Source organism: Neolamprologus brichardi, chromosome 12, assembly GCF_056152115.1.
Source record: "Neolamprologus brichardi isolate AB-2024 chromosome 12, ASM5615211v1, whole genome shotgun sequence".
Taxonomy (NCBI): Eukaryota; Metazoa; Chordata; class Actinopteri; order Cichliformes; family Cichlidae; genus Neolamprologus; species Neolamprologus brichardi.
In genome coordinates, this window is record NC_142115.1 from 21,680,829 (window position 1) to 21,705,300 (window position 24,472).

At 40.8% G+C, this 24,472-nt stretch overlaps 2 protein-coding genes across 2 annotated transcripts; one reads left to right on the forward strand and one right to left on the reverse strand.

Annotated features, from left to right (window-relative positions):
* Positions 1-202: 202 nt before the first annotated feature.
* On the reverse strand, positions 203-8,511 carry LOC148100238 (guanine nucleotide-binding protein subunit alpha-14-like). The gene is made up of 7 exons (XM_087848726.1): positions 8,389-8,511; positions 2,943-3,127; positions 2,688-2,842; positions 2,397-2,537; positions 1,645-1,774; positions 1,404-1,557; positions 203-436 (listed from the first exon to the last, which is right to left on the reverse strand). Exons 1-7 carry the CDS (start codon positions 8,507-8,509, stop codon positions 246-248), a joined length of 1,077 nt encoding a protein of 358 aa, XP_087704852.1. The 5' UTR covers positions 8,510-8,511; the 3' UTR covers positions 203-245.
* Positions 8,512-19,971: 11,460 nt separating this feature from the next.
* On the forward strand, positions 19,972-24,358 carry LOC148100239 (intermembrane lipid transfer protein VPS13A-like). Its single transcript, XM_087848727.1, has 9 exons — positions 19,972-20,052; positions 20,149-20,262; positions 20,422-20,497; positions 21,705-21,868; positions 22,059-22,104; positions 22,270-22,393; positions 23,226-23,349; positions 23,475-23,549; positions 23,650-24,358. Exons 2-9 carry the CDS (start codon positions 20,161-20,163, stop codon positions 23,698-23,700), a joined length of 762 nt encoding a protein of 253 aa, XP_087704853.1. The 5' UTR covers positions 19,972-20,052; positions 20,149-20,160; the 3' UTR covers positions 23,701-24,358.
* Positions 24,359-24,472: the final 114 nt, after the last annotated feature.

Here is a 24,472-nt window from a genome sequence, read left to right on the forward strand (position 1 = left end):
AAAAAACTACAAGGGAAACTAAAGCATCTACAGACAATTTCATGTTAGACGGTGACTGGTCTGAGTATGTCTGGTACAAGATATTTGTATTCTCTCTTTTTTTGGATCTCCCTTGTTAGAAATGAAACCATTTCAAATTGCTTCTTTTTTGGTTCAAGCTTGATTGATAATTAGATTCTTTTCTATTTTGGCTTTACTCAGGTCTTCTCTTGTATGCATTTGCTCCTGTGCTGTATGCAACCTTTCTACACCAGGTTGAAGTCCCCGAGGTTGTGCCTGAGGATGGCTGTTTTCACGTCCTTGAAGATTAAGCGGATGTTTTCTGTGTCTGTGGCGCAGGTGAAGTGAGAATACAACGTCTTGTCCTTCTCCGGGTTTTGTTCTTGGTACATTTTTAGGATGAATTTTTGAGCTGCTACTTGATCCTGCTGAGGTCCTGCAATTCAGGGTTGATATTATTTAAATATGTCAGTAAATTCAACATACGCTCACCAGACACTTTATTGGGTAGACTTGTTCAACTGCTTGTTAATGCAAATATCTAATCTGCCAATTACATGACAGGAACTCAATGCATTTTACGACCTGCTGAAGTTCAAACTGAGCATCAGAATGGGGAAGAAAAGTGATTTAAGTGACTTTAAATGTTGGTACCAAACAGGCTGGTCTGAGTATTTCAAATTTACTGAGATTTTCCCCACACAACCATCTGTAGTGTTTATAGTGAATAGTCTGAAAGTGAAAAGATGATCTGTGAGTAGCAGTCCTCACAGAGGTCAGAGGAAAATGGCCAGACGCGATGATATAGTAACTAATGCTAATTAACTACTCATTTCAACCAAGGTATGCAGAAGAGCATCTTCTGAAGCAGATGGTCTACAGCAGCAGAAGACCACACATGATTTCACCTCTCGTCAGCCAAAAACACCAAACCAAAACTGAAATTCTAAGTCTTGATACTTAAAGATTAAAAATGTGTTTTGAAAAAAACAATCAGTTATTTTATTTTGAATAAATTATGTGTTTTTTAACACAGAACAAATTTGGTGACTTTCTTGTGGGCTTGTATCAAGGAGGGAGGGGCGGAGCTTAGACTAATGATTGCCAATGTGGACCAAAATTCCTGCTGAATGTTTTCAGCTCCCTTTCAAATCTCAGCCATGAAGAATTAAACCAATTCTGATGGTAAAGCAGGTTCAACCTGGTACCAGCAAAGTGTACCTAATATAGTGTCAGTTGCGTATTTTTAGTCTATTTCAACACTTCCATAAAAATGAGTACCGTGATTGTATGATGAAGGACTTAATATAAGTTTCATTCATTCCATTTAGATCAGCTAAGTAATTACAAATCTTGTGGTGGAATAAGAGCTGAAATCAAGATGAGCATTCACTCAGTCTAACCTGTGAATTCAGGGAAGTAGGTGGATATGTGAGAGTACAAGATCTTCTCCTTGAGGATGTCGGTCTTGTTGAGGAAAAGTATGACAGATGAGCGCTGGAACCAGGGGTAGGTGATGATGGTCTTGAACAGGGCCTTGCTCTCCTCCATGCGGTTCTGAGATGTTTAAAGGGATCAAGCACATGTAAAACTCCAGGAGGATGTAAACTGAATTCATCATTTGCTGTGTCGTTAAATTCTCACCTCATTGTCGCACTCAGCCAGGACCTGATCGTATTCGCTGAGTGCCACCAAGAAAATGATGGAGGTGACGTTCTCAAAGCAGTGGATCCACTTTCTCCGCTCTGATCTTTGACCACCCACATCAACCATCCTGTCATAAAAGCAGCCAAGAAAAGTCATGCCACCTTCGAGGTCGGTGCCATGCCTGTGGCCAGTTCCAGTGCTGCTGCCATTATTTTGGTTCATAGAGTATTTCAAAGTAAAATGGGAGGCAGAGCCTTCAGCTTTTAGGCCCCTCTTCTGTGGAACCAGCTCCCAGTTTGGATTTGGGATACAGACAGCCTCTCTACTTTTAAGATTAGATTTAAAACTTTCCTTTTTGATAAAGCATATAGTTAGGGCTGGATCCTACCTTAGTTATGCTACAATAGGTCTAGGCTGCATTGGCTTCCCATGAAGCACTGAGTTACACAGTGTGTTATTTGTCCTGTCGCCCTCACCTTATCCCCGAACAGTTGCAGCAGATGGCCGCCCCTCCCAGAATCTGATTCTGTTAGAATTTTCTTCCTGTTAAAAGGGAAGTTTTCCTTGCTACTGTCACCAAGTGCTTTTTCAAAGGGAGTTGTTTGATTGTTGGCACTTTCTCAGCATTACTGTAAGGATATAAAGCACCTTGAGGCGACTGCTGTTGTCATTTGATGTTATATAAATTCAACTGAACTGAATTGAAATGAAACTCTGTGCATTGCAGAAGATGTCAATATGCACCTCACCTGAAAATGACATTCTGATCCTTAGACAACATGTCAAAGGGGTATTCAATGATACCGGTGGTTGGGACTCGGACTCTGAGGATGTCGTCAAGGTCAGGTATGTATGAGGGCTGTGAAATCCGATCCAGATCTGTGAGATAGCTAAAAAGAAAAATATGCAGAGAGAAAAAAAACACTAAGAAAGGAAACATACAGAAAACACTAGAAAACTTACAATTTAAACCAAATTTGATCTAGAAAAGTACAGATATCTGCGCACACTGTTAAACATCATAAATGCCTAATTCTCACTATTTGGTGGAGTCGGACAGCTGGTACTCCCTGCGCCGATCATAGCACTCCTGTATTCCAGGATCATCCCACAGACTCTTGACAGCCATGGCGAGGTTGCTATCTAAGTCCTTCACCTTATCCACCTCCACCTCCAGGACTGCGCTGGCATGGCTCTATGGACACACAGAGAAGACAAAAAGACAGTGAGGAAATTGTAGTCCATCCATCAAGTCTTTATTGTAAAGGACTGGAACAGAGTCAGTCTGCCTGTACCTGGTTCTGGGGATCAGTGAAAGATATACCAAGAGCCTCCATAGCTCGGACCATTGTCTGCATGGACGTGTAGATGTTCTGGTACACCAGCTTGGCATAGCTCCTCTTGTCCTCGTCTGTATATCCTCCTCCATGGATAATCCTCATTTGTTTGATAAAGGTGCTCTTTCCACTCTCTCCGGTGCCTGTGAGACACATTGAGGATTAAACTCAATAATAGATTTATTTGGTCTACAATTTTTTTGCAGCGTTGCAAATTAACATTCTGCAAATCAAACCAAAGTAAACATCTGCTGGCTGCGTGAGGAGACAGGAATGCAGTTTTATGTCTAAGGTCTGTTTTTAAAAATCTGCATTCACGTGACAGCCGGTTTCTCAGCAGTGCTCATCGGTGCAGGATTTGACCATTTTAATTGTCATGTTTCTGAATTTTAAAGAACTCATACTGATGGTTAGATGAGTCAATTACAGCTGCTTTCATTGTCTTGATTTTGATGCCAGACAACAGGTTCTCATAGTACCTAGAAGTATTTAAGTAAAAGCATCAAAACAACCAGTAATAACATTAGTTTAACTACAGCTATAAAGAGGAAGAAAATAAATGTTAAGTATAAGAAAATTAGACTACTTATTGTACAAGCAGATTATATCATTATAGTATAAATACTGAAATGTGTAAGCATCACTTATTTGCAGGTTGATATGGAGCTCATATGTGTGCTGCTGAGAGCTACATAGATAATATTTTATAAAATGTATTGATATGCACACACTTAGTAGAGAAATTACCCTATAGTATAATACTTTGAGTGGTGGAGGGATGTTTTATTTTGTCATGCCTCTATAATTATTTGCCTTTGTTCCCTGCCTGAGCAAATCAACCCCAGAAGCCCTGCAAACGGTCCAGAATGTGGCTGTGAGGCTGCTCAACAGGTCCTTAAAAGGTCCCATGTAACACCGATTCTTTCTTCTTTAGGCTGACTTCCAAGATTTCAGTGATCACTTTCGGTCTGAACCACTTAACGGAGCGGCTGTGCCTCAAGAGCTAGAGCAGGTCATTTACCTGTTGTAAGGCTGGTGGTTTGATCCCCGGCTGCTCCGCTCTGCATGCCAAACTATCCTGGAGAAAGATACTGAACCTTGAGTTGTTGTGTGTGGTCAGTGCTAGCTAGATGTTTGACCTTTAATTGTGCTAATTAAATTGGAAATGGACTGGTTTATTTCCAGTTTACCATGGTCAGTTGCCTCCCTGTATTAGTAAATTACTACATTCATATGCAAATACGAGACCTTTGAGGTCAGCTGATCAGTGCTTGCTGGTGGTATCTGGTCCAGGTTAAAGATAAAAGATGAGCCTAATTTTCTACTCTTCATTTATCCCAAGAGAAGATATTATGGCCACTGCAAGCAAGCAAATTTAGCTCTCTGCTGCAAAGACACAAAAGAAAAAAGTCATGGGAGTCTCTATCCCTCCTTACAGTGACAATTTTAAACTTGAAGTTGTCTATGATACAGTAAAATGTACCCCTGCCCAGTGTCATCCATGCCCCTTCTGCAAGAGGATGGAGTTTATATATATACTTTAAAATATTACTGAGCTGCATCCTGGTGAGTTATTACTGCAACTCAATATTTATAATATTTACATTAAAAAAGATCCAAATTTGAATTATTACATGTGATGTTGCACAGGTGTTGCATACTGTATGCCAGCTGGCAGCTGACTGGCAGCTACATTAAAGACCCATCTGTCTTTTTATAAACGGCTTTTTACTAAGAGATAAGTTGAAAGAAATAAAAACAAGTTCTGTGACAACTCTCAATACCCAGCTTGTCCACGCAGGGACACAAGCTGAACGATTTGAATGTATATTTGACTGCCAAAGGGACACTCGTCAATATCCGAGAACAGAAAGTTTAAATATCACAAATTGCCCGAAATAAAATTCAACATATCATTCGTAACTTTAGTTTCACCTGGTTGAATAAAATATTTTAGTCAACCTTTGGAACATAATTTGCTTCTGAAAAATGACCTTCCTTTGGTCAGATGGAAAAATAAATAAAACAAAAACTCTCCTAACTTCCAATAATAAATTCAACAAGAACGGCGCACTTTTTCACCCTGAAACCTTTCCTGAGTGACAGGATCAGATGCACGCTTATTAACTCAGAGACTCAGTGTGTATTTGGACTCAAGCTCTCTATCTAAAAGGTCTTTCGACTAACTTATATTTCACTAAAACATACTTTACTAGATGAATACATATTTGTTCTTATTAAAAGCTATGAAAACCACACACACACAGAGTCCCTTTCTGCCATGTTACTCTTCAGCTCTTACAGCAAAAGCTCGTAATTTTCTCATTGAGATCACATGATGCACTGCCGATTTGGTAAACAAATGTGTTTGTTAACAGACCTGAATATTGGAGGTTGCTGTGTTTGTGTATGTGTGGGTTTATGCAGGGATGGGTGGGGAGTTTCACCTTTTGGGCAGTCGGTGTGTGCGTGTGTGTCCAGCTTGCATGTATGACACAGCTTCTTATCTGCACACTTCCTCAATTAGGGAACGCTGAACACGAGGCGGTGGTGCCCGTGTGAATGAATGTGGTGCTAGTGTCATGAGATAACGGCTACTGTCAAAGTCTGCCCTCTCCATTTTTTTTGTCACAACTGAAATGTACCTGCCAGGCAGCGACTGTGCAGAGGCACAAAACAAAAAACAAGAGAAGTCACTAATCTGCAAAATTTGACTTTTAAAAACAAACAAACAAACAAAAAAAAACAAGATCCAGCAGATCTACTGCTACATTCAAACATCTTCCAGTTAAAAATAACAGAAAAAACAACACTTCTTCCAAAAAAAAAGAACCAAACAGTATTTCAGTGTCTATATATGTAAATGTATGTATAGATATTTGAGGGTATATATCGAAGGTATGTGTATATCCATATTTGTAAGTGTGCGCATGTGCATGTATACATTTAAACATGTTTATATGCATATATAGTATAAATCTTATAATATATATAATATTATTTATTAAAACTGTGATAACAATCCTGTAGCGTGGGTAGGTGTGTAGGTGAATGTAAGGATACATGTTTGTATAATTGCATATGTTTGTTGTATGCTATGCACATCATGTGTAGGTATAAATGCACTTTTATGTGTGTGTGGGTAATTGGCAGGTCATTTGAAAGTAAGATAAATATTGCTATCATTCCATAAATAGGAAGGAGGGGTAGGATCATATAAGTTTATACTTCTTCTTAATCCTTCTCCGGCATAAAAAGTTGAGTTATTTATACACAGACGACTAACATACTGAATATTTGACTATACCTATCTACTGAGCTGTGATGACTCGGTATGCAAGTCGGCAGCTGTTCAAGTCAAATTTAAGGCCTCTGAAAAAAAAAGGGCAGAAAGTGAAGGTGTTGATCTCTTGCACTCTGAGTAGACCTGACTCTAACCATCCTAATGAAATCCACTGAGAGCTGAGTCACTCTGACCAGGTAACAAAAGGTTACTTTCTAGATCATGGCTGTCATACTCCTTTTACACTGTGGCCCACACAGAGCCCTGTTTGATCTTAGTGGGCTGGAGCAGTAGATTTATTACCTGGAAAAGAAAACCCTCTAAATCATTCCTCTTTCTTTCTGTTAGAGAGTTATCTCTGGGATGCTGGGATGATAGCTCCTTCAGGACTTAAACTCCGATCAGAGAGTGGGGCACAGAGAGTGATGTCCGGATATACTTTAATGGAAGTTAACAGCAGCGCAACAGTACACCAGTAGGCATACTGAACAAGTGTGGGAGGGGCGGACATGCGTGTGGTTCATTGCACTTATAGCGATGCGACTGAAATATAAGGAGACTTTCGGTCACCGTCAGTGTAAAGACATTTAAGTATACATTAAATACCTCAGACGGCATGAGAAAAACAAACGCATTTGGAACAGAAACACTCCAACTTCTTTGTTCTCCGACTTTAAGAAAGGAGAATGATGAAATGCTTAAAAATGACAGAAAAAAAGCAGTTTATTTCCCAGACTTTATCCTGCAGACTGACTTTGGTGCAGCATGACCGGGCAGTTGTTGTCTTTGTCGCTAAGAAGGCTTTAAAACTGACATAAAATACACTTTGAATAATAACATTTATGTCCTTCTTCTTTGCATTTACCACATTATTCAAAGTTATCGCCTCTGTCAGTGCGCCCCATGGCTACAATGTAGCTTGCCATCACCAGTGTGTGAATGTGTGTGTGAATGACTGAATGTAGTGTAAAGCGCTTTGGTGTCCTTAGGGACTAAGTAAAGTGCTATACAAATACAGGCCATTTACCATTTATTTTGGGGGCTGGATTGGGCTCTTTGATGGCCAGGTTCTGGGCCCTGGGCCTTATGTTTGAAACTCTTTCAGCCTGAACAGAGACATCAGGGTCATCCTTTTTTCTGGAAAGTCCCTCCACTTTTTGACTTCTCTCAACTACCTTTGAGCTGAGAAAATGTTTTTGTTTTGAAGCAAATGAATGTTGGTTTGGGGGCAGAAACATAACGCTGTGTTTTGAGTGAAATGATCTGCTAAGAGAACAGTTGGTAAAAACCAGTAGCTTGTGCTCCGTGATGCATTTGCATGACTTTTGCATGAAACGCTAGTTATGGCTTTCAAACACACCATTGACCAAGGCGTGGATGGCGACTGGTTCCTGAAGTGCTCCCACACTACTGCAGTAAAATCCCCCCCCCCCCCCCCCCCCCCCCCCAATGTTCAGGAAGAGAGAGAGAGAGAGAGAGAGAGAGAGAGAGAGAGAGAGAGAGAGAGAGTGTGTGTGTGTGTGTGTGTATTTCTCTGGCCAGGTGGAGGCTTACCGACCCCAGCAGACAAAAAGTACTCAAGGATTCAAACCTCCGACCACGCGTAAAATCAATGGCAGTGCCATGGCGCGCGGCTGCGCATACCCTGGATGTTCTCGGAAAGCCAGTGCGCCTCAACTGTGAAACGCTGCTCACTGACTTGAATCCTCTCGTGTAGCCACACGTGTCAATGACAAAATGTTGCGTGCTGGATATAATATATATAAAATAACATATTTGCCTTCTAAAGTGTGCATTTTACATTTATATGACTAAATGAATACTAGTCGACAGGTGTCAGAGCTCTGTCCCACCTGCCACGATACCCGTGGCCAGGAAGCGGTGAAGTAATGGCAAATTTTGAGCTGTCTCCCACAACTGAAAATGAAAACGCCTGGATCATTCCGCTAGAGGAACAACTTTAAGAGCAAATGTTTTAAAGCTTTTCTTTTGCCCGGAAAAGAACATTTATGGCTACAATCAAGATCAAACCTTTGAATGATTTACAGCAGAGCACGAGGAGAATGAGGAGGACTCCGTGAAGTCACCCTCCGAGCTGGTGTTCAGGTTAGTGATGCTCACCTAAAAGCAGCAACTTGAGCTCCCTGCGAGAGTCCTCCTTGTCTCTCCGCAGCTGCTTCTCAATCTCCTCGTTGATCCTCTGGTTCTCTCTCTCCTCCGCTGAAACACAGCATCCAGCCATCGCTGAAGGTCACCAGGTTGCTCTCCAACGACCACTCGGCTGTAAAAATGTCGCAGGCTTTGATTAAAGAAAGAGTAAAAAAAGAAAAAGGAAACTCAGACGTGTTAAAAAAAAAAACTCCTTCTTTGCCCCCTCTTGCACTTCACAACTTCAGACGCAAAAAGGCACAGAGCATCTTCAAAACTGCGCCGTCGACTTCCACAGATACAGAAAAGTTTGCTACTAAAATATAAAGTGCTAGATTTCAGGGGTTCTCTCTCTCTGTTTTTTAAGCATCGAGGTGTACAACAAGGTGCACTACGAGCTGTTCCTATTGGACAAAGTGCTGCAGTTGTACTCTACCTGGACGACACTTCAGCTTTATCCTGACGTATCCGGAGGGCGTGGCACCGGCTACAAATAGAAAAGGATAAAATGGGAAGTTCGCTGCCACAACCTGTGGAAACGGTGAGCGAGGAGGAATTCACCTGTAGATGAGTTTTAATCGAACATGGAGTGCCATGGCTCATTCTTAGAAGTGCTCCACGCTGTGCTCGCTTTACTTGGAAGTTTCTATAATATCACACTCGTAATTCACGAGTCTCGATGACATTAAATCATGGTTCGCGTTAATTTTTTTTGCATATAAATGATCAAAAAATATCATACTATTCAGCCCCTGTTCTTCCCTAAATGTTGACCTTGGCCCACCCGAAAAGTTCAGAACCTCGTTTGCCAAAGATTTAGGAGTGTTTCTCGCAGGGGCGATTTTAGCCCAAAATGTCTGTCTGTGCGATTTTAGCACCCCCAAAATGAATCAAAGCACCCCCAAAGATTCTTACTTTTTTTGATGTTTGCGTGACACACTAATATAAAAAGCATACAGTACTTAGTTGAGACGTAACATTTTAACAACAAAAGTATAGATAGCCCCCCCCCTGGAACAAAAGGTTTGTTCCAGCTCTCCCCTGATCTGGCTCTAGCGCTCTTGCTGCCAGAGCGATGGTGGCTGAGACGCAGCGGAGCGGAGGTGTAAGTGCCTGGCTTAAAACAGGACATGTTAGCTGCATTTAACCTTCAGTTACTCTTTATATAGTTAGGTAGGAGGCCATGTTTCTTTTTAGCTGAAAAACATTACACCCAGGCAACCTGCAGTGTTGAAAACTTTTCCGTAGATGTTTGCTACCTTACAATCCCTCCTGCTCTGTAGTAAAATCAGCGACATTTGACCGTCCTGTTGCTCCCACTGAAATGTATACAGCCTATTTAAAATCTAAAACTTAAAATTGTCCATAGCCTACTGTTGTTACCACTGTCCTCAGCTCCCCGGGTGAACACTCCCTCTGGCGCCCCCCCCATTACAATATTATGAATGAAATGTGCTCTATTTGAAAGCAGCCGGCCCCCTCCCCTTTCGACAGGTTGTGTGTGAGACTTTAAACCATCCATCCATCCATTCACTTCCGCTTATCCTTTTTCAGGGTCGCGGGGGGCGCTGGAGCCTATCCCAGCTGTCATAGGGCGAGAGGCGGGGTACACCCTGTACAGGTCGCCAGTCTGTCGCAGGGCAGACAACCATTCGCACTCACATATTCACACCTAGTGGCAATTTGGATTATCCAATTAACCTATCCCCACAAGCTGCATGTCTTTGGACGGTGGGAGGAAGCCAGAGTACCCGGAGGGAACCCACGCAAACACGGGGAGAACATGCAAACTCCACACAGAAAGACCCCGGCCTGATGGTGGAATTGAACTCAGGACCTTCTTGCTATGCGGCAACAGTATATCCACCGACACGGGCGGTGGATACTAACTAGCTAACTGACTGAATGCCCATTAACCTTATAACTCCTTGTGTGTGTGTGTGTGTGTGTGTGTGTGTGTGTGTGTGTGTGTGTGTGTGTGTGTGTGTGTGTGTGTGTGTGTGTGTGTGTGTGTGTGTGTGTGTGTGTGTACAGAGAGACAGCCAGGTTCATAATGGATATAAGGAAGTTTTTTCAAAAAAAGGAGCCACATTCAGGTAAAAGTGTAAAATCAAATGATCCGTCTCTCAAGAATAATGTTGGATCAGTGTTTCAATATTTATATCTTTTATTAGATGTTCATGTGGTTTGGTTATTTGCCTTTTGGTTGAAAGTACACTGAGAGAGGACTTTTTGTTAGTGATCTGATTAATAATATTTTTTTTTCATATTAATGTAATTTTTCATCTAATTGAATCTATTTGTGTATGATTGTCAGTCCAAAGAGGGAGAGAGGAAAGAGTGGAATGTGAGGAGAAAGTACAAGGTCAGAAAGAACCAGGTAAGAAAATAGACAGGGAACAGGCACAACAGAAACTGTTAAACTGACAAAGAGAAAAAACCTGATTTTACTCATACAATCTGGAAGTTGTGTCCTCCCTATATTAAAGCTGCTATACAGAATCTGCAAAACAAACTGGGTTGAAACATTTTTGACCCTCTTTAACAACATTCCAACATAACATTATAATTGATTGGGGAGATTAAAATTAATGATATATTTTTATGTGGTTCAGCCACAACTCTACTAAAACCTCAGCCAGTAATAGGCTATGTCACTATTAGCGTCATTCATTATTACCCCCCCCCCCCCAGTAATTAAGGTTAGGATATGTATTTTTTTTATTCCAATCCATTCTTCTTTTGCAGCATTTAAATAACCTTTATCTGATTTGATGGTTTTATTACAGACTTTTCAGAAAAGTGTTTTGTTTTTCTTTCACAAATGTGGGATTAAATTGTGTTAAAATGTACAAAACAGTGATGTCATGTTTTGTGACGAGGACCCAGGCACAGAAAGACTTGATGAATTTAGGAATCTTATGATTTAATAAAGAAATTTGCAGACTTGCACAGAGATGGTAAAATCATGATGACTGATAACGGAGATGAAGACAACAGATGATGAGGCCAGGGAGGAACAGGGGTTTAAATGCACCAAGGAGACAGTCATAGAGAACTCGGGACAACTGGAGACATTTAAGGATGCAGGGACTGACAGAGACAGGGAAGAAGTCTCATCGTGACAAGTAAAGTTTATCTTCCCTTGCTGGGCAGCTCTCTGGGTGCTCAGCACCCCCAAAGCTCTAATCCTAGAATCGCCCCTGGTTTCTCAATATCTCTTTCTCATTTGAGAAACTAAGAAATTCTTTTATTAAAACCAGCTCTTTCTAAATGGGGGGGCCATTGCAAAAATAAAGACCATGTTGTCATCTGCCGATTTTGAGAGAGTGATACATGCATTTATCTTTTCTAGGCTTGACTATTGCAATAGTCTTTATTTTGGTATTAACCAGGCCTTACTCTCGCGTCTGCAGTTAGAATACGGCGGCCCGACTCCTGACAGCCTGGCACTCGCAAATTTGATCATATCTCCCCAATCCTGGTACGTTTACACTGGTTACCAGTACGTCGTAGAATCGACTTCAACATTTTGTTGTTTGTCTTTAAATCTCTGAATGGATTAGCTCCATCTTATCTCTCGGACCTTTTAACAAAAAAGAATCCAAGTAAAGCTCTTAGGTATGGAATGCCAGGACTGCCATAATGAATTAATTAAATATTTAATTAAGTGTGGCAATAATTAAATAAAATTGGAAATAACTAATTAACCCTAATTAACCCTAACCCCAATATTTACGACACATTTAATTAATTAATCATTTACACATTTAATTAATTATTGACATATTTAATTAATTAATAACACACTTAAATAATTTTTGACAGTTTTAATTAATTATTTAATTATGTATTTATTTAATTCATTTGTCCCCTTCATGCCTCACCTTGAAATCATTTTATCTGTCAGCATCACCCATCAAACTAAGGGGGCGGGGTTAATAATGCCACTGCAGCTTCTCTAACATTTGATTGGTTGCCGTGCAAAGTAACCGTGCGGCTGTAGCTCAGGACATAGAGCAGGCAACCTACTGATTGGAAGGTTGGTGGTTCGATCTCTGGCTCCTCCAGTCTACGTGTCAAGTTTCCTTGGGCAAGATACTGACCCCAAGTTGCTCTCTGATGCATCCATTGGAGTATGAATGTGTGTGAATGTAGTTAGAAAGTACCAAGTATAGAGAAAGTGCTTGTGAGAATGGCTGTGAATGTAGCATGTTGTATACTGCGCTTTGAGTACTCTGGGAGCGCAGAAAAGCGTTATATAAGAATCAGTCCATTTACCATTTTACCAAGTCAAGGCAGGTCGATCCTAGATAATCGATTGCTTGTGTGAACTTGGGGCAGCCAGGTATCCCAGAATGCATTTCAAATCACAGGCAGCAGTGGTGGTGGTGTAAAGTTTTAAAATACCCCGTTTTTTTGTTACCAGCTACACTTTTAATAGTGTTTTAGCCGCGAATGTAGGGGTGTAATCTTCATGTCTGGTCAGGTTGTCAGTATAGAATATGTTTGCAAAAGTGCTCAGATGTTTTCAAAGATGTCACTAGCTCTGCTAACAGTCAGCTGACAGAGTGTAACCGGTTTTATTTACATATTTCACTCTCCGTATTCCACATGTTGCATTCGAAGATTCTCCTTTTCACCAAACGATGTCTCTTTCCACCTGGTCTTGTGTCTCTGTGCTTCTGTAACATAAAGAACGAGCTGACATTTTTCTCATGACACCAGCGATCAGCTCAACAGACCCTTAGTTTACCTCCATACATCCTCCTCACCTGTCAGCTGTTTAACACCTGCTGCTAATTCAAGAAACACGCCCACGTTACCTGGTGATAGTCACAGTTTAACTGGGCAGCCGGTGTTCAATATAATGTTGGCGCATTTTTCTGCACAAGATAAGTAAATATAGTTTTTTTTTCCTGCTGCTGGAGCTTGTTTCCCTACAGAGCATTTTATAGGCGAACCCACTTTATCAGCGGCTGATGTCCAATCACCGGCACACAGCTTTGAAACCTCACCTGAGTTTTAGCTCTCAGTGGTTAAACACTGGACTTAATTCACTCAGGTTCTGTCTGTTGGGTCACGTTTACTTCACTGTTTTATTTACAACTGAGCAAATTGGTTTTGGCTGAGGTTAAAGTTACGTTTCATAACTGCATAGTTTTACTGAAGTTCAATGGTTCACTGGCACATGTATTAGACTGAACCATTCACTTTTCTTTATCTGGTGTGCTTTGGATTTTTGAACAGTGAATTTTGAGATTAAACTGACTTTTAAAATGTTTTTATACAAAGAGGAAAGAGAAGGCGCATTTCCACCGAGAGGAGCAGAGTTTGTAACAGCATGTTCATCATGAAGACTGCAACCTGTACAGAAATATTACATCATCTGTTTTTTAATAGTTATTCAACTTTATTCTAAGCACCAGCTATCTGTTAAAGATATTAGTTTTTTTTTAAACTAAAATTAAATGAGGTTAACATATGATTTGTGTGATTAATGCAGTGGCATTAGTAATCCCATAACAGGGCAATCGTGGCTCAAGAGTTGGCAGTTCATCTTGTAATCAGAAGGTTGCCAGTTCGAGCCCCGGCTTGGACAGTCTCGGTCGTTGTGTCCTTGGGCAAGACACTTCACCTACCGCCTACTGGTGATGGCCAGAGGGGTCGATGGCACGATATGGCAGCCTTGCTTCTGTCAGTCTGTTGCAGGGCAGCTGTGGCTACAACTGTAGCTTGCCTCCACAAGTGTGTGAATGTGAGAGTGAATGAATAGTGGAATTGTAAAGCGCTTTAAGGGTCTCGAAAAGCGCTTTATAAATGCAATCCATTATTATTATTATTAACATCTCTCTTTGCTCTCAAGCCAAGTGAAATTGAAGGGGCAAAAACACCAAGGAACAGAGGCAATGGAGCAAAGGTGCTAGCAACTAACTCAAATGAAAGGACTGTTAGTGCTAGTTGTGTGTACTGTGAAAGGTCGGGTCACAGTCTACTTAAGTGTAGAAGGTTCATAAGTGAGAGCATTGTTGAGAGACTAAAGTTTACTCAAGACAAGAAGTTATGTTTTGGCTATCTGAACACAGGTCATCACTCCAAAGATTGTGAAAGCAGAGAAACCTGTTTCACATGTAATAAAATCCAACATGTCTTCATGACAATCGTACTAAGGAAGAGAGAACAAGGAAAAATCAAACCAAGAACAGTGACGGGACAAGACAAACAAACTCAGACGTTTCACAAGACAACAGTGTTACACCAACAACAAGTGAAGCAACTTCTAACAGAGTCACGCAGAATGTTGACGACACTCACACATCTTCCATTATTCCAGTATGGGTTTCAACCAAAGGTGAGCCAGAGCATGAAATTCTTGTGTACGCACTCCTTGATACACAGAGCGATACAACCTTTGTTCTTGAAGAAACAGCACAAGCTCTGCATATAAAAGGTGAATAGACTCAGCTAAAGCTCACTACCATGTCTTCAAGAAACACAGTTGTGTCCTGTTGCAAGCTCTCAGGTCTACAAGTCAGAGGATTCTACTCAGATAAGACCATTTCCCTACCAGTAACATATGCCAGAGATTTTATACCTGCAAACCGAGATCACATTACAACGCCTGGAACAGCCAAGGCATGGCCTCATCTCGAATGCATTGCAAGTGAGATCGCTCCACTTCAAAGCTGTGATGTTGGTCTGCTGATTGGGTACAACTGCCCCCAAGAATTTGTTCCTCGTGAGGTTGTGTCTGGAAAGGAAAATCAGCCGTTCGCACAAAGAATTGATCTGGGATGGAGTATCGTGGGTTATGGCAATCCATGTCTCGATTATGGAGATGCCTTTGTGCCATTGTGAAGTAAGTAGTGCCTGACATTCAGCCCTCTTCAAACCTCACCAACAAGGTTCACTATGTCTACAGAACTCAAATAAAGGAAATGATGTCTCCCACAGAGGTCCAAAAGATGTTGGAGTCTGACTTTGTTGAGAAAGCACTAGAAGATACAAAGGTCTCTCAAGAAGATCTCAAATTTCTAACAAAGATGAAGACTGGCATTAGTCAAGGCATGTGCTATTCATCGTCTCAAATGTTTAGAAAAAAGGCTCAAGAAGAACAAGCAGAACTACATGGACTATAAGAAATTCATGGATGAGATGCTAGCCCATGGAGATGCCGAAAAGGTCCCAGAGCAACACATTGACAAAACACCAGTTTGGTACATCCCACACCATGGCGTGTATCATCCACAAAAACCCGGAAAGATTTGTGTCGTCTTCGATGCCTCTGCCAAGTTCCAAGGCAGTTCACTAAATGACCATCTCCTGACTGGTCCAGAGCTAACAAACACCTTGCTCGGAGTCTTGTGTCACTTCCGAAGAGGTCCAGTGGCTTTCATGTGTGATATCGAACGCATGTTCCACTAATTCCATGTGCATGCTTGCGACCAAGATTACCTATGGTTCTTGTGGTGGGTGAACGGTGACCTTGAAACTCCATTCACTGTCTATAGGATGAAGGTACACCTATTTGGAGCAGCATCTTCTCGAGGTTGCACCAACTACAGCCTCAAGCATCTTGCAGCTGAAGGAGAACGACGTTTTGATGAAGAAACCATTAAGTTCATCAAAACCAACTTCTATGTTGACGATGGACTAGCAAGTGTTGACACTGAAGATCAGGCAATACAGCTTGTTAATGAAGCACACAAACTCTGCTGCATGTCAAACTTCGGTTGCACAAGTTCATCTCAAAGAGCACCCAAGTTCTAGCATCACTTCCGAAGGAAGAATGTGCTGCAGCTGCCAAGGATCTAGACATGGCACTCGCTGAAGTACATATGGAAAGAGCACTTGGCTTACAATGGTGTGTCGCATCAGATCAATTTCAGTTGAGAGTAGTTGTTAAGAAAAAACCACTCACCCGAAGAGGAGTATTCGCCACAGTCGCCTCTGTGTTCGATCCACTTGGGTTTGTGTCACCTTTCATTCTGCTGTGAAAGCAGATCTTGCAACAAATGTGTCCAGATAAACTCCGCTGGGAGGAGACCTGACAGTCTTCAACCTCAGTGGGAGTCTTGGTTGCGTGAAACCTTGCAGACGTAAAGGTTCGCAGATGCTACATTCCTTCGAACTTCAAGGCATAGCACTGCAAACTTCAAGCAGTAAGCACATCTGGTGAAGTCCAGTGCTCATTGGTGATGGGAAGATCGAGAGTTCCAACAACCAAAGTCACAACTATACCTCGGCTTGAGTTGTCAGTAGCCATTGTTGCTGTGCGCACTGGTGACATGCTGAAAAAGGAATTGGAAATGGAAATTTCAGAAGAAAGGTATTTGACTGACTCAAAGGTGGTACTTGGATACCTCAGCAATGAAACCAGAAGATTTCATGTGTTTGTTGCAAACCGAGTGGAACACATCAAACAAAGTACAGATTCAACCCAATGGAGTAAATTCCGAAGATAATCCGGCGGACCACGCCTCAAGAGGCATCACAGCAGAACAACTTGTAACATCAAACTGGTTCAAAGGCCCAGACCTCCTTTGGCAGAAAGTCATACCCAGTGGTGAAATTAAGGTGGGAGAGTTATCAACCAGTGACCCAGAGGTTAAGAAGGCTCAAGTTCACAAGATACTTGAACCTTCTTAACAAGGGTCTCTGTTAGATTGCCTACACAATTTTACCAACTGGTGGAGAATGATTAAGGCAGTTGCTAGACTCAAGCGCTATGTGAAAGAAGCAAAGGTTCACAAGAGTAGATCACACAACATCAGTAACCTACAAGAAAGAAAGGAAGCAGAGTTAACAATCATAAAGATGGTTCAAGAAACAGCCTTTGGTCAGGAAATAAAAACCTTGCAACATCACGATGTGATGCAGTTCAAAGACAAGGTTAACAAATTACACAAGTTATGTCCATTCCTTGATGATCAAGGCACTCTTGGGGTAGGCGGACGTTTAACACATGCAGCTTTGCATCCCAATTTCAAGCATCCTGCAATCCTGCCAAGAGACAGTCACGTGTCAGCATTACTGGTCAAACATTACCATGAGAAGACATACCATCAAGGACAAGGGATCACCATGAACAAACTTTGAGCTAACGGATTCTGGATTCTTGGATGCAGCAAGATTGTGTCATCTTACATCTATAAATGTGTAAAATGCAGAAGGTTCAGAAGGCACACAGAACAGCAGAAGATGGCAGACCTCCCAGAGGATCGGATGGAGACAACACCGCCATTCACCTACTGCGGGATGGACTGCTTCGGTCCTTTTTATGTCAAAGAAGGCTACAAGGAGCTAAAGCGTTATGGCTTGCTAATCACTTGCATGTGCTCCAGAGCAGTGCATCTTGAAATGCTTGACGACCTCTCTACGGATTCCCTCATCAAGTCCTTACGTGCATTCATAGCCATTAGATTAAGCCATAGATACAGATAAGATGCGATCAAGGCACAAATTTTGTCGGCACTACAAATGAGTATAATGAAGCATTTAAGGAGATGGATCAAGCCAAGCTAGGGAAACTGGACTGCAAGTTTCTCATGAACACCCCAGCATCGAGTCACATGGGTGGTGTCTGGGAAAGACAAATTCGCACCATAAGAAGTGTTCTCACGTCCATTCTGGAACAATCAGCCAGACAACTCGTCCTTAGAGCTCCTCTCTAAGGACATTCCTGTATGAAGTCATGGCAGTGATTAATAGCAGACCATTGACTACTGACCAACTATGTGATCCATCAAACCCAGAACCTTTAACACCAAACCACATACTAACCATTAAGTCCACAATCATCTCCCCACCTCCAGGACGGTTTGTGAAGGAAGATCTTTATCTCCGTAAGAGGTGGTGTCGTGTTCAACTACTCGCCAACACTTTCTGGACAAGGTGGAAAAAAAGAGTATTTGTTAAATCTTCAAGGCAGACAGAAGTGGACCAAAGAGCACAGAAATGCTAAGATCAATGGTTATCTGAAGGGTGAGATAACTCCACGCAACCAGTGGAAGTTGGCAAGGATCATTGAAGTGTACCCTGGAAAGGATGGAAGAGTGACCAAGGTGAAATTGCTGCTGAGTGATCCAACCCCAGATAAAGAATGAAAACGTACCTCCAAACCTGTTCACCTGGAAAGACCCATTCAGAAGACAGTCATTTTGATGGAAGGGGAAGAAGATTCTCCACCGCACTCTGCTTAAAATATAATTCATAATAGTTCATTTAAAAGCCGTTCATTAGTTCATAGGCAATACTTTATTCTTTAAATCACAAGTGATTGGTGGGAGTGTAACGGTCTTTTGCATTTTATGTTTTGTTGAGCTGTATGTCCAGATTTTGCTCTTTTGCACCCTCTGGTGGTGAAGTATAGAGGGTTCAGTTGTTTGCAGTTTGGGTCTCCACCCAGCCACTTTATGCTAGAGCACATGGCGTCTGGTGGTCAGCTCCACACATGGAGAAAATATTGTTCAAAGAGAAGAAATAAGTGAGAAAGAAGGCCATAAAGGACTATTTAGGCCCTCCTGGATGTCAGCTCACGAGGTTTGTGTATTTTAAATGTTTTATTTTCTGTAATTACGGAATTTTGATTTAATTAATTCATTATGTCAGTCCTGGCTTGCCATACTTAGGTCTGCAGATAAGTTGCTTCTGACTATCCCCAGAACTAGACGGAAAAACAGAGGTGACCAAGCTTTTGTGATCACTGCACCCAAACTCTGGAACAGTCTGCCCCTTCGCTTATGTCTTCACCAACACTCAACATTTTTAAAACCCAGTTAAAAACACAATTGTACTTTCTAGCTTTCAATTATGACTAGTCTTTTATAGTAATTACTATGTATGTTTACTATGTTATCTCTACTATGTACATCAATTTGGCTCAAGCCATGTTGTTTTTAAATGTGCTTATAAATAAATTTTGATTTGATTTATTATTATTTTTATTTGATTTTGGCCTCATGCCTTGACACACACACAAAGTTACCTTTCTGTTCAGATTGTATAATTCGGTTAACTCAACAGCTGTTGTGCCTTTCCCCTGATGCTGTAGGTGGAACAGTTTGAAAAGGACATAACGAACATAAAGACAGAACTGAACCATGTCTCTGCTGCTGATAAATCTCCCATCAGCCTCTACAAGTACTTCCACATTTCCCCCATTAAGGTGTGTGCGAATGCAGTTTCTGTCAAACAAATAGTGTCTGAAATGATCTCTGCAATTTCTTTGTTGCAATACTAATGCCTGCTGATGTTCTTGTGGTTTTTTTGTTTTTCTTTTGTCAGCTGCACCTGAGTTTCTCTCTGAGCTCAGGCGGAGAGGATGGCTTGAAGCAGAAGAGAGATTCGGAACTGATCCCTGTGCAGTCGCTAAATCTGTTGCTAAAGAGTATCGGCTCACTGACGTGCAGGATGTGGTCTTCAAGTACGAATACAGAAAAAGGCTCAAATAGACAGCATGCATGTGCCATCCATTAGCATTAACATTACTTCCATGTGACTTGTTCTTGGTGATTCCAACCCTGCTTCTTGGCTGAATGTGACATTTATTTCAGGCTGGCCTTTTTTGAATTGACCTACCAGTTCTACACCACTCAGCAGCTCCAGTGGGAGGTCCTCAGACATTATTCTAAGCAGGTAATACATACAAGCACAATGAAACCAGACAAGTGGCAATTTGTCTTGTCTTCTTTTGTTTTGATATTTTGATTTTTCACCTATGTGTATCTCAAGGCTATTAAGCAGATGTATGTGCTGGTGCTGGGCCTCGATGTTCTTGGAAACCCATTTGGACTGATCAGAGGATTGTCAGAAGGGGTTGAGGCTTTCTTTTATGAGCCCTATCAGGTAATGATATCCAATAAAATTATTGACAAGTTCAACTGTGTCTTTTAGCTTTGAAGTGCGTTATAAAACCTGTTGAATAGTTACGTTGTGTAATTTAGAAAATATGGCCACATTGGATTTAGGTTAACATTCACAATAACTGTTCTTTTTTTTTTTTAGGGAGCCATCCAGGGCCCTGAGGAGTTTGTTGAAGGAATGGCTCTTGGGGTTAAGGCGCTGGTGGGAGGAGCTGTAGGTAAGCATGAAATGGTGTTAAAGGGGTAATACAGAGTCAGCCTTAGCTCAACAGGATCAGGTCAAAACTGCTAAATAATCACTGGAATTTCTAATTAAAAGATTAATTATGTTTAATTTATCTTCCATTTTTAACTTTATGTACAGTGTTGTGCAAAAGTCTTGCACTCCCTCTCATTTCTTTGTATTTTGAAATACAGTATGCAAGGCAAAAACAGTTTGTACAATTCTTTATCACATCCTGAACTCTCTTACTCAGCTTCCTTGTCATTTCTTTAAGTAGTCTTCAAAAATAGTTCTCCAGGCATCTTGAAGGACATTCAAAGCTCTTCCTTAGATGCTGGTTGCCTTTTGTTCTGTTTTCTGTAAAGATGATCCCACACTGCTTCACTTACGTTGAGGTCCAGCCTAAGTGGAGGCATGCCTTTTAGACCTGCCACTTCTTTCTTTGTCCCTCCCAACTGTCCAGTTTCCTTCACTTGTTTTCAGCTATTTTATGTCTGTCAAACTGTGTTATCATTGCAATGTTTCATAGATTGAGCAAATCATTTGCTTTTTTTGAGAGGCTGCTGGTAACAAACTGGTTAGAAATAGAATTTAATTGAAAGTGTCCATTATGTGTAGAAACAATAATGATTCATCCCTTTAGCTAGGTGTCATTATATGCTTGACATCAGTGTTAAGAAGCTTATCAAATGTTAAAAATAATCCTATGAAAATAATCTGAAACTAGATTGAAAATGAGTTATAAAGCAGTAAATGTCCAACAAAAAACGTACTAAACCTCGGAGAATTATCGCTCATCACCACATGAAAAAAATAAATAAAAAGAAATGAAGATCGTTAAAGACTTTATACAGCCCTGCACGCTGTCCTCACTTTATCTGCTGTCATTATACACGTTGATTGACTAGGATGGGTTAATGGCTGCTATATAGGGCTGTAATTTGAACAGTGTAATTACTGAGCATTGGTCGTTTTACTTCATGTGTTTTTAATATAGTGTTATATCTGTTAAATTTCAGCATTATATTGCCTTTTACAGTGAACTGTGGCTGTTTCATTACACATCGGAGACTTTTTAGCACCATGTTGGAGCCCTTAAAATTTCAGATTTTCACTGACACAATTGTGAATTGAATTTTGACATGAACATTTAAGATATATTAAAAAATAGTCTCAGGTAACGAATCATGTGTGTTGTTCAGGCGGTATTGCAGGTGCAGCCTCCAGGATAACAGGTGCCATGGCAAAGGGTGTTGCAGCAATCACAATGGATGAAGAGTACCAGCAGAAGAGACGAGAAGCTATGAACAAACAGCCCAGCGGTCTGAGAGAGGGTCTGACCAGGGGTGGAAAAGGACTGGTGTCTGTATGTAAAACTGTTTGGTTTTTTTGGTTTTTAAGTTGCTCCTCTCTGTTTATCAGCAGGAAACACACAGTTAATGCAGGATGTAGGAAGTAGTAAGACTAGCAACAACAACACTGCAAACTAGTCTGAAAGAAAATGCACGGCTGTAATGAGTCATTTATTCTGCAGCGTTATCTTCCTTTTCCCACAGGGATTTGTCAGTGGGATCACAGGGATCGTTACCAAACCTATTAAAGGTAAGATGAGTCTGACCATAAGTATAAACATGTTAGTCCAATAAAATAAGGGCATAAAATATTTAAAAGGACATCAAAAAACTACGTGTTCTGTTAGTGTGTTTCCATTGAACAGTCGACTCTGAAGATCTTTGAACTCAAGTTGCAGTGTTTGTTATTATGCAGGGGCCCAGAAAGAGGGGGCAGCGGGCTTTTTTAAAGGTGTTGGAAAAGGTTTGGTTGGTGCAGTAGCTCGACCAACAGGAGGCATTATTGACATGGCCAGCAGTACTTTCCAAGGGATCAAGAGGTACAGTTATTTCTGTCTGTGCTATGTGATTGTGCACTTGCCACATCAGTGTGTAATCAGATAGGTCCTGTTTGAATTTGTTTATGCCCTGAGTTGTCCTTTGTTTTCATTCATTTGTTTGAATCTTCTGATGTACTTCTTGTACTTGACTCTCTATTAACAGCGTTACATTCAAATTAAATTGTAACTAATGTAAAGATTTGAGTTCATACCTCTGACATGCAGTACCTTCATTGCCCACCAGGGGGCTGCAGCCCACAGCTTAACACAGACTGTATAAAACTTGGATGTAGCAGCCATGGTGTCAGCTGTTGCTTTGTGGAGCCCTGTTTTGAATCCTGGAGATGAGCATTTCCACTGCTGCTGTCTTTGTTTAAAAAAACAACCCCCCCCCCCCCCCCCCCCCCCAAAAAAAAACCAGCAAAAAATCCCGCCCAAAATATGGATGTAACGACATAGTAAGCTGTCTAATGACTGGGAAGTAATTTTGAAGATTTATTCAAAAACCCATTTTTTTTAATTCAGTTAGACCAAAATGAATGATTGACCCACAAACTGAGCTGGAAAAAGTTTACAGTCGAGACAGGAAGCTGTTTTCACAAAGATAGGACCAAAAGTCTTTTTACAACCACAGCTATCGCCATCTGGTGGCATTCAGATTAAGGTTTAAGGCACTCCCACTTTGGCTTCAGCTTATCCGTGTCTTTTTAATGTCTATGACTGGAAATCATTGTTTTGGGATAAAGAAACTGAAATAGGAAATTTAAAAATTTTCTTTGTTCTTCCACAAGATATTCATTCCTTTAACACACTCATCTTTTTTTTTTTCCAGGGGAATATTTTTTGTGACCAAAGGCACTTTTGGTCAGCTGACCTGTCAGTGGCAGTATCTGTTTGAAGAGTTCACCAAGAATCCAACTATTATAGAGGACCGCCGACTTCGCATTGAGGCCAAGGTAAAAACAAACAAACAAAAAAGCTGTTACCATTATTTACTACCCAAATTTTTCTTTATTATTATTATTATTATTATTATTATTATTATTATTACTTCTGCACTGAACCTCACCTTCCACTGCAGGAGAGAGTGAAGTCAGTCTTTCATGCCAAAGAGTTTGGGAAGATAATAAACTTCAAAACTCCAGAGATAGCCAAAGTAAGTTTGCAATTTGGACTCAAGCTGATATTTCCTTGCAGTCAGGATACACGACTAGTGAAAATAATTAGTTCTAACTTTGGTCATTATTTATTTTCAGTGGGTTCTCACCAAATTGGAGGATGCAAGAGAGAGTTTACCTAAGTACTGACTCTGAAGATCGAGAAACGCTAAACACACGAGCTCTGTGTGTGCCAGTGCCTTTTTTCTTTACTGCATGCTACCAAAAACATTTTTGGCTACCATAGCTTTAGAGATTCAGTTTAACTTTCATTTCTGGATGTAAAGGAGGATTTGGGTGTAGAAATGTCAATCTTAACAGTGACTGATAGGGGGAAAAAAATCCCTCGAGTATCACTGAGGCCAAATTAACCATAATTGTTGTAGCACATTTAAACTTGCACACTGTTTCTTTTATTAGATTATATAAAAGGCATGCTAATATGAATTAGTATGGCTTTATAGTACACATAATTCAAAAAATGTGCATCCTTAAAGTTCTTCTTTTTCCTATTTTTTATACATTGCAGAATAAAGACTGTTGAGTGTGTGAGTCAGAGATGCATGCTATTTTTATACTGTACTTACATGCATCCGTTTGCTGTATATGACCTAATATGATGTCTATCTGTATATATTCATCCTCGCATCAGACTTTATGAGGAGGTTGCAGTATGAAATTTTGTGATTTTTATGTTTTTATACCACACATATGCAATGCCAAACATGGTCTTGGGCGCATCACGGTTTAATATCACTCAATTTCATTTACATCGTTTTGTTTTCGGGGAACAAAATATTCACTGCAGTGGCTTTTTCTTTTTCATGCTGTTTTCAATAAAAAAGTTTTTTTTGAATTCAAAGCAGTCTTTGTTTATTTGTCGCACCAAGAAAACGTCAGGCACTTGACTTGTACTCTTTAT

What these genes read in the sequence shown, in the direction of transcription:
- LOC148100238 (XM_087848726.1), bottom strand. Translation starts at nt 8,509, where the DNA reads ATGGCTGGATGCTGTGTTTCAGCGGAGGAGAGAGAGAACCAGAGGATC. An exon ending in GCTCAAGTTGCTGCTTTTAG is followed by an intron (nt 3,128 to 8,388) that starts GTGAGCATCACT and finishes TGTGTCTCACAG; the next exon opens with GCACCGGAGAGAGTGGAAAG. An exon ending in CTGTCCGACTCCACCAAATA is followed by an intron (nt 2,538 to 2,687) that starts GTGAGAATTAGG and finishes TTTTCTTTTTAG; the next exon opens with CTATCTCACAGATCTGGATC.
- LOC148100239 (XM_087848727.1), top strand. Translation starts at nt 20,161, where the DNA reads ATGTATGTGCTGGTGCTGGGCCTCGATGTTCTTGGAAACCCATTTGGA. An exon ending in GCTGGTGGGAGGAGCTGTAG is followed by an intron (nt 20,498 to 21,704) that starts GTAAGCATGAAA and finishes TGTGTTGTTCAG; the next exon opens with GCGGTATTGCAGGTGCAGCC. An exon ending in AAACTCCAGAGATAGCCAAA is followed by an intron (nt 23,550 to 23,649) that starts GTAAGTTTGCAA and finishes ATTTATTTTCAG; the next exon opens with TGGGTTCTCACCAAATTGGA.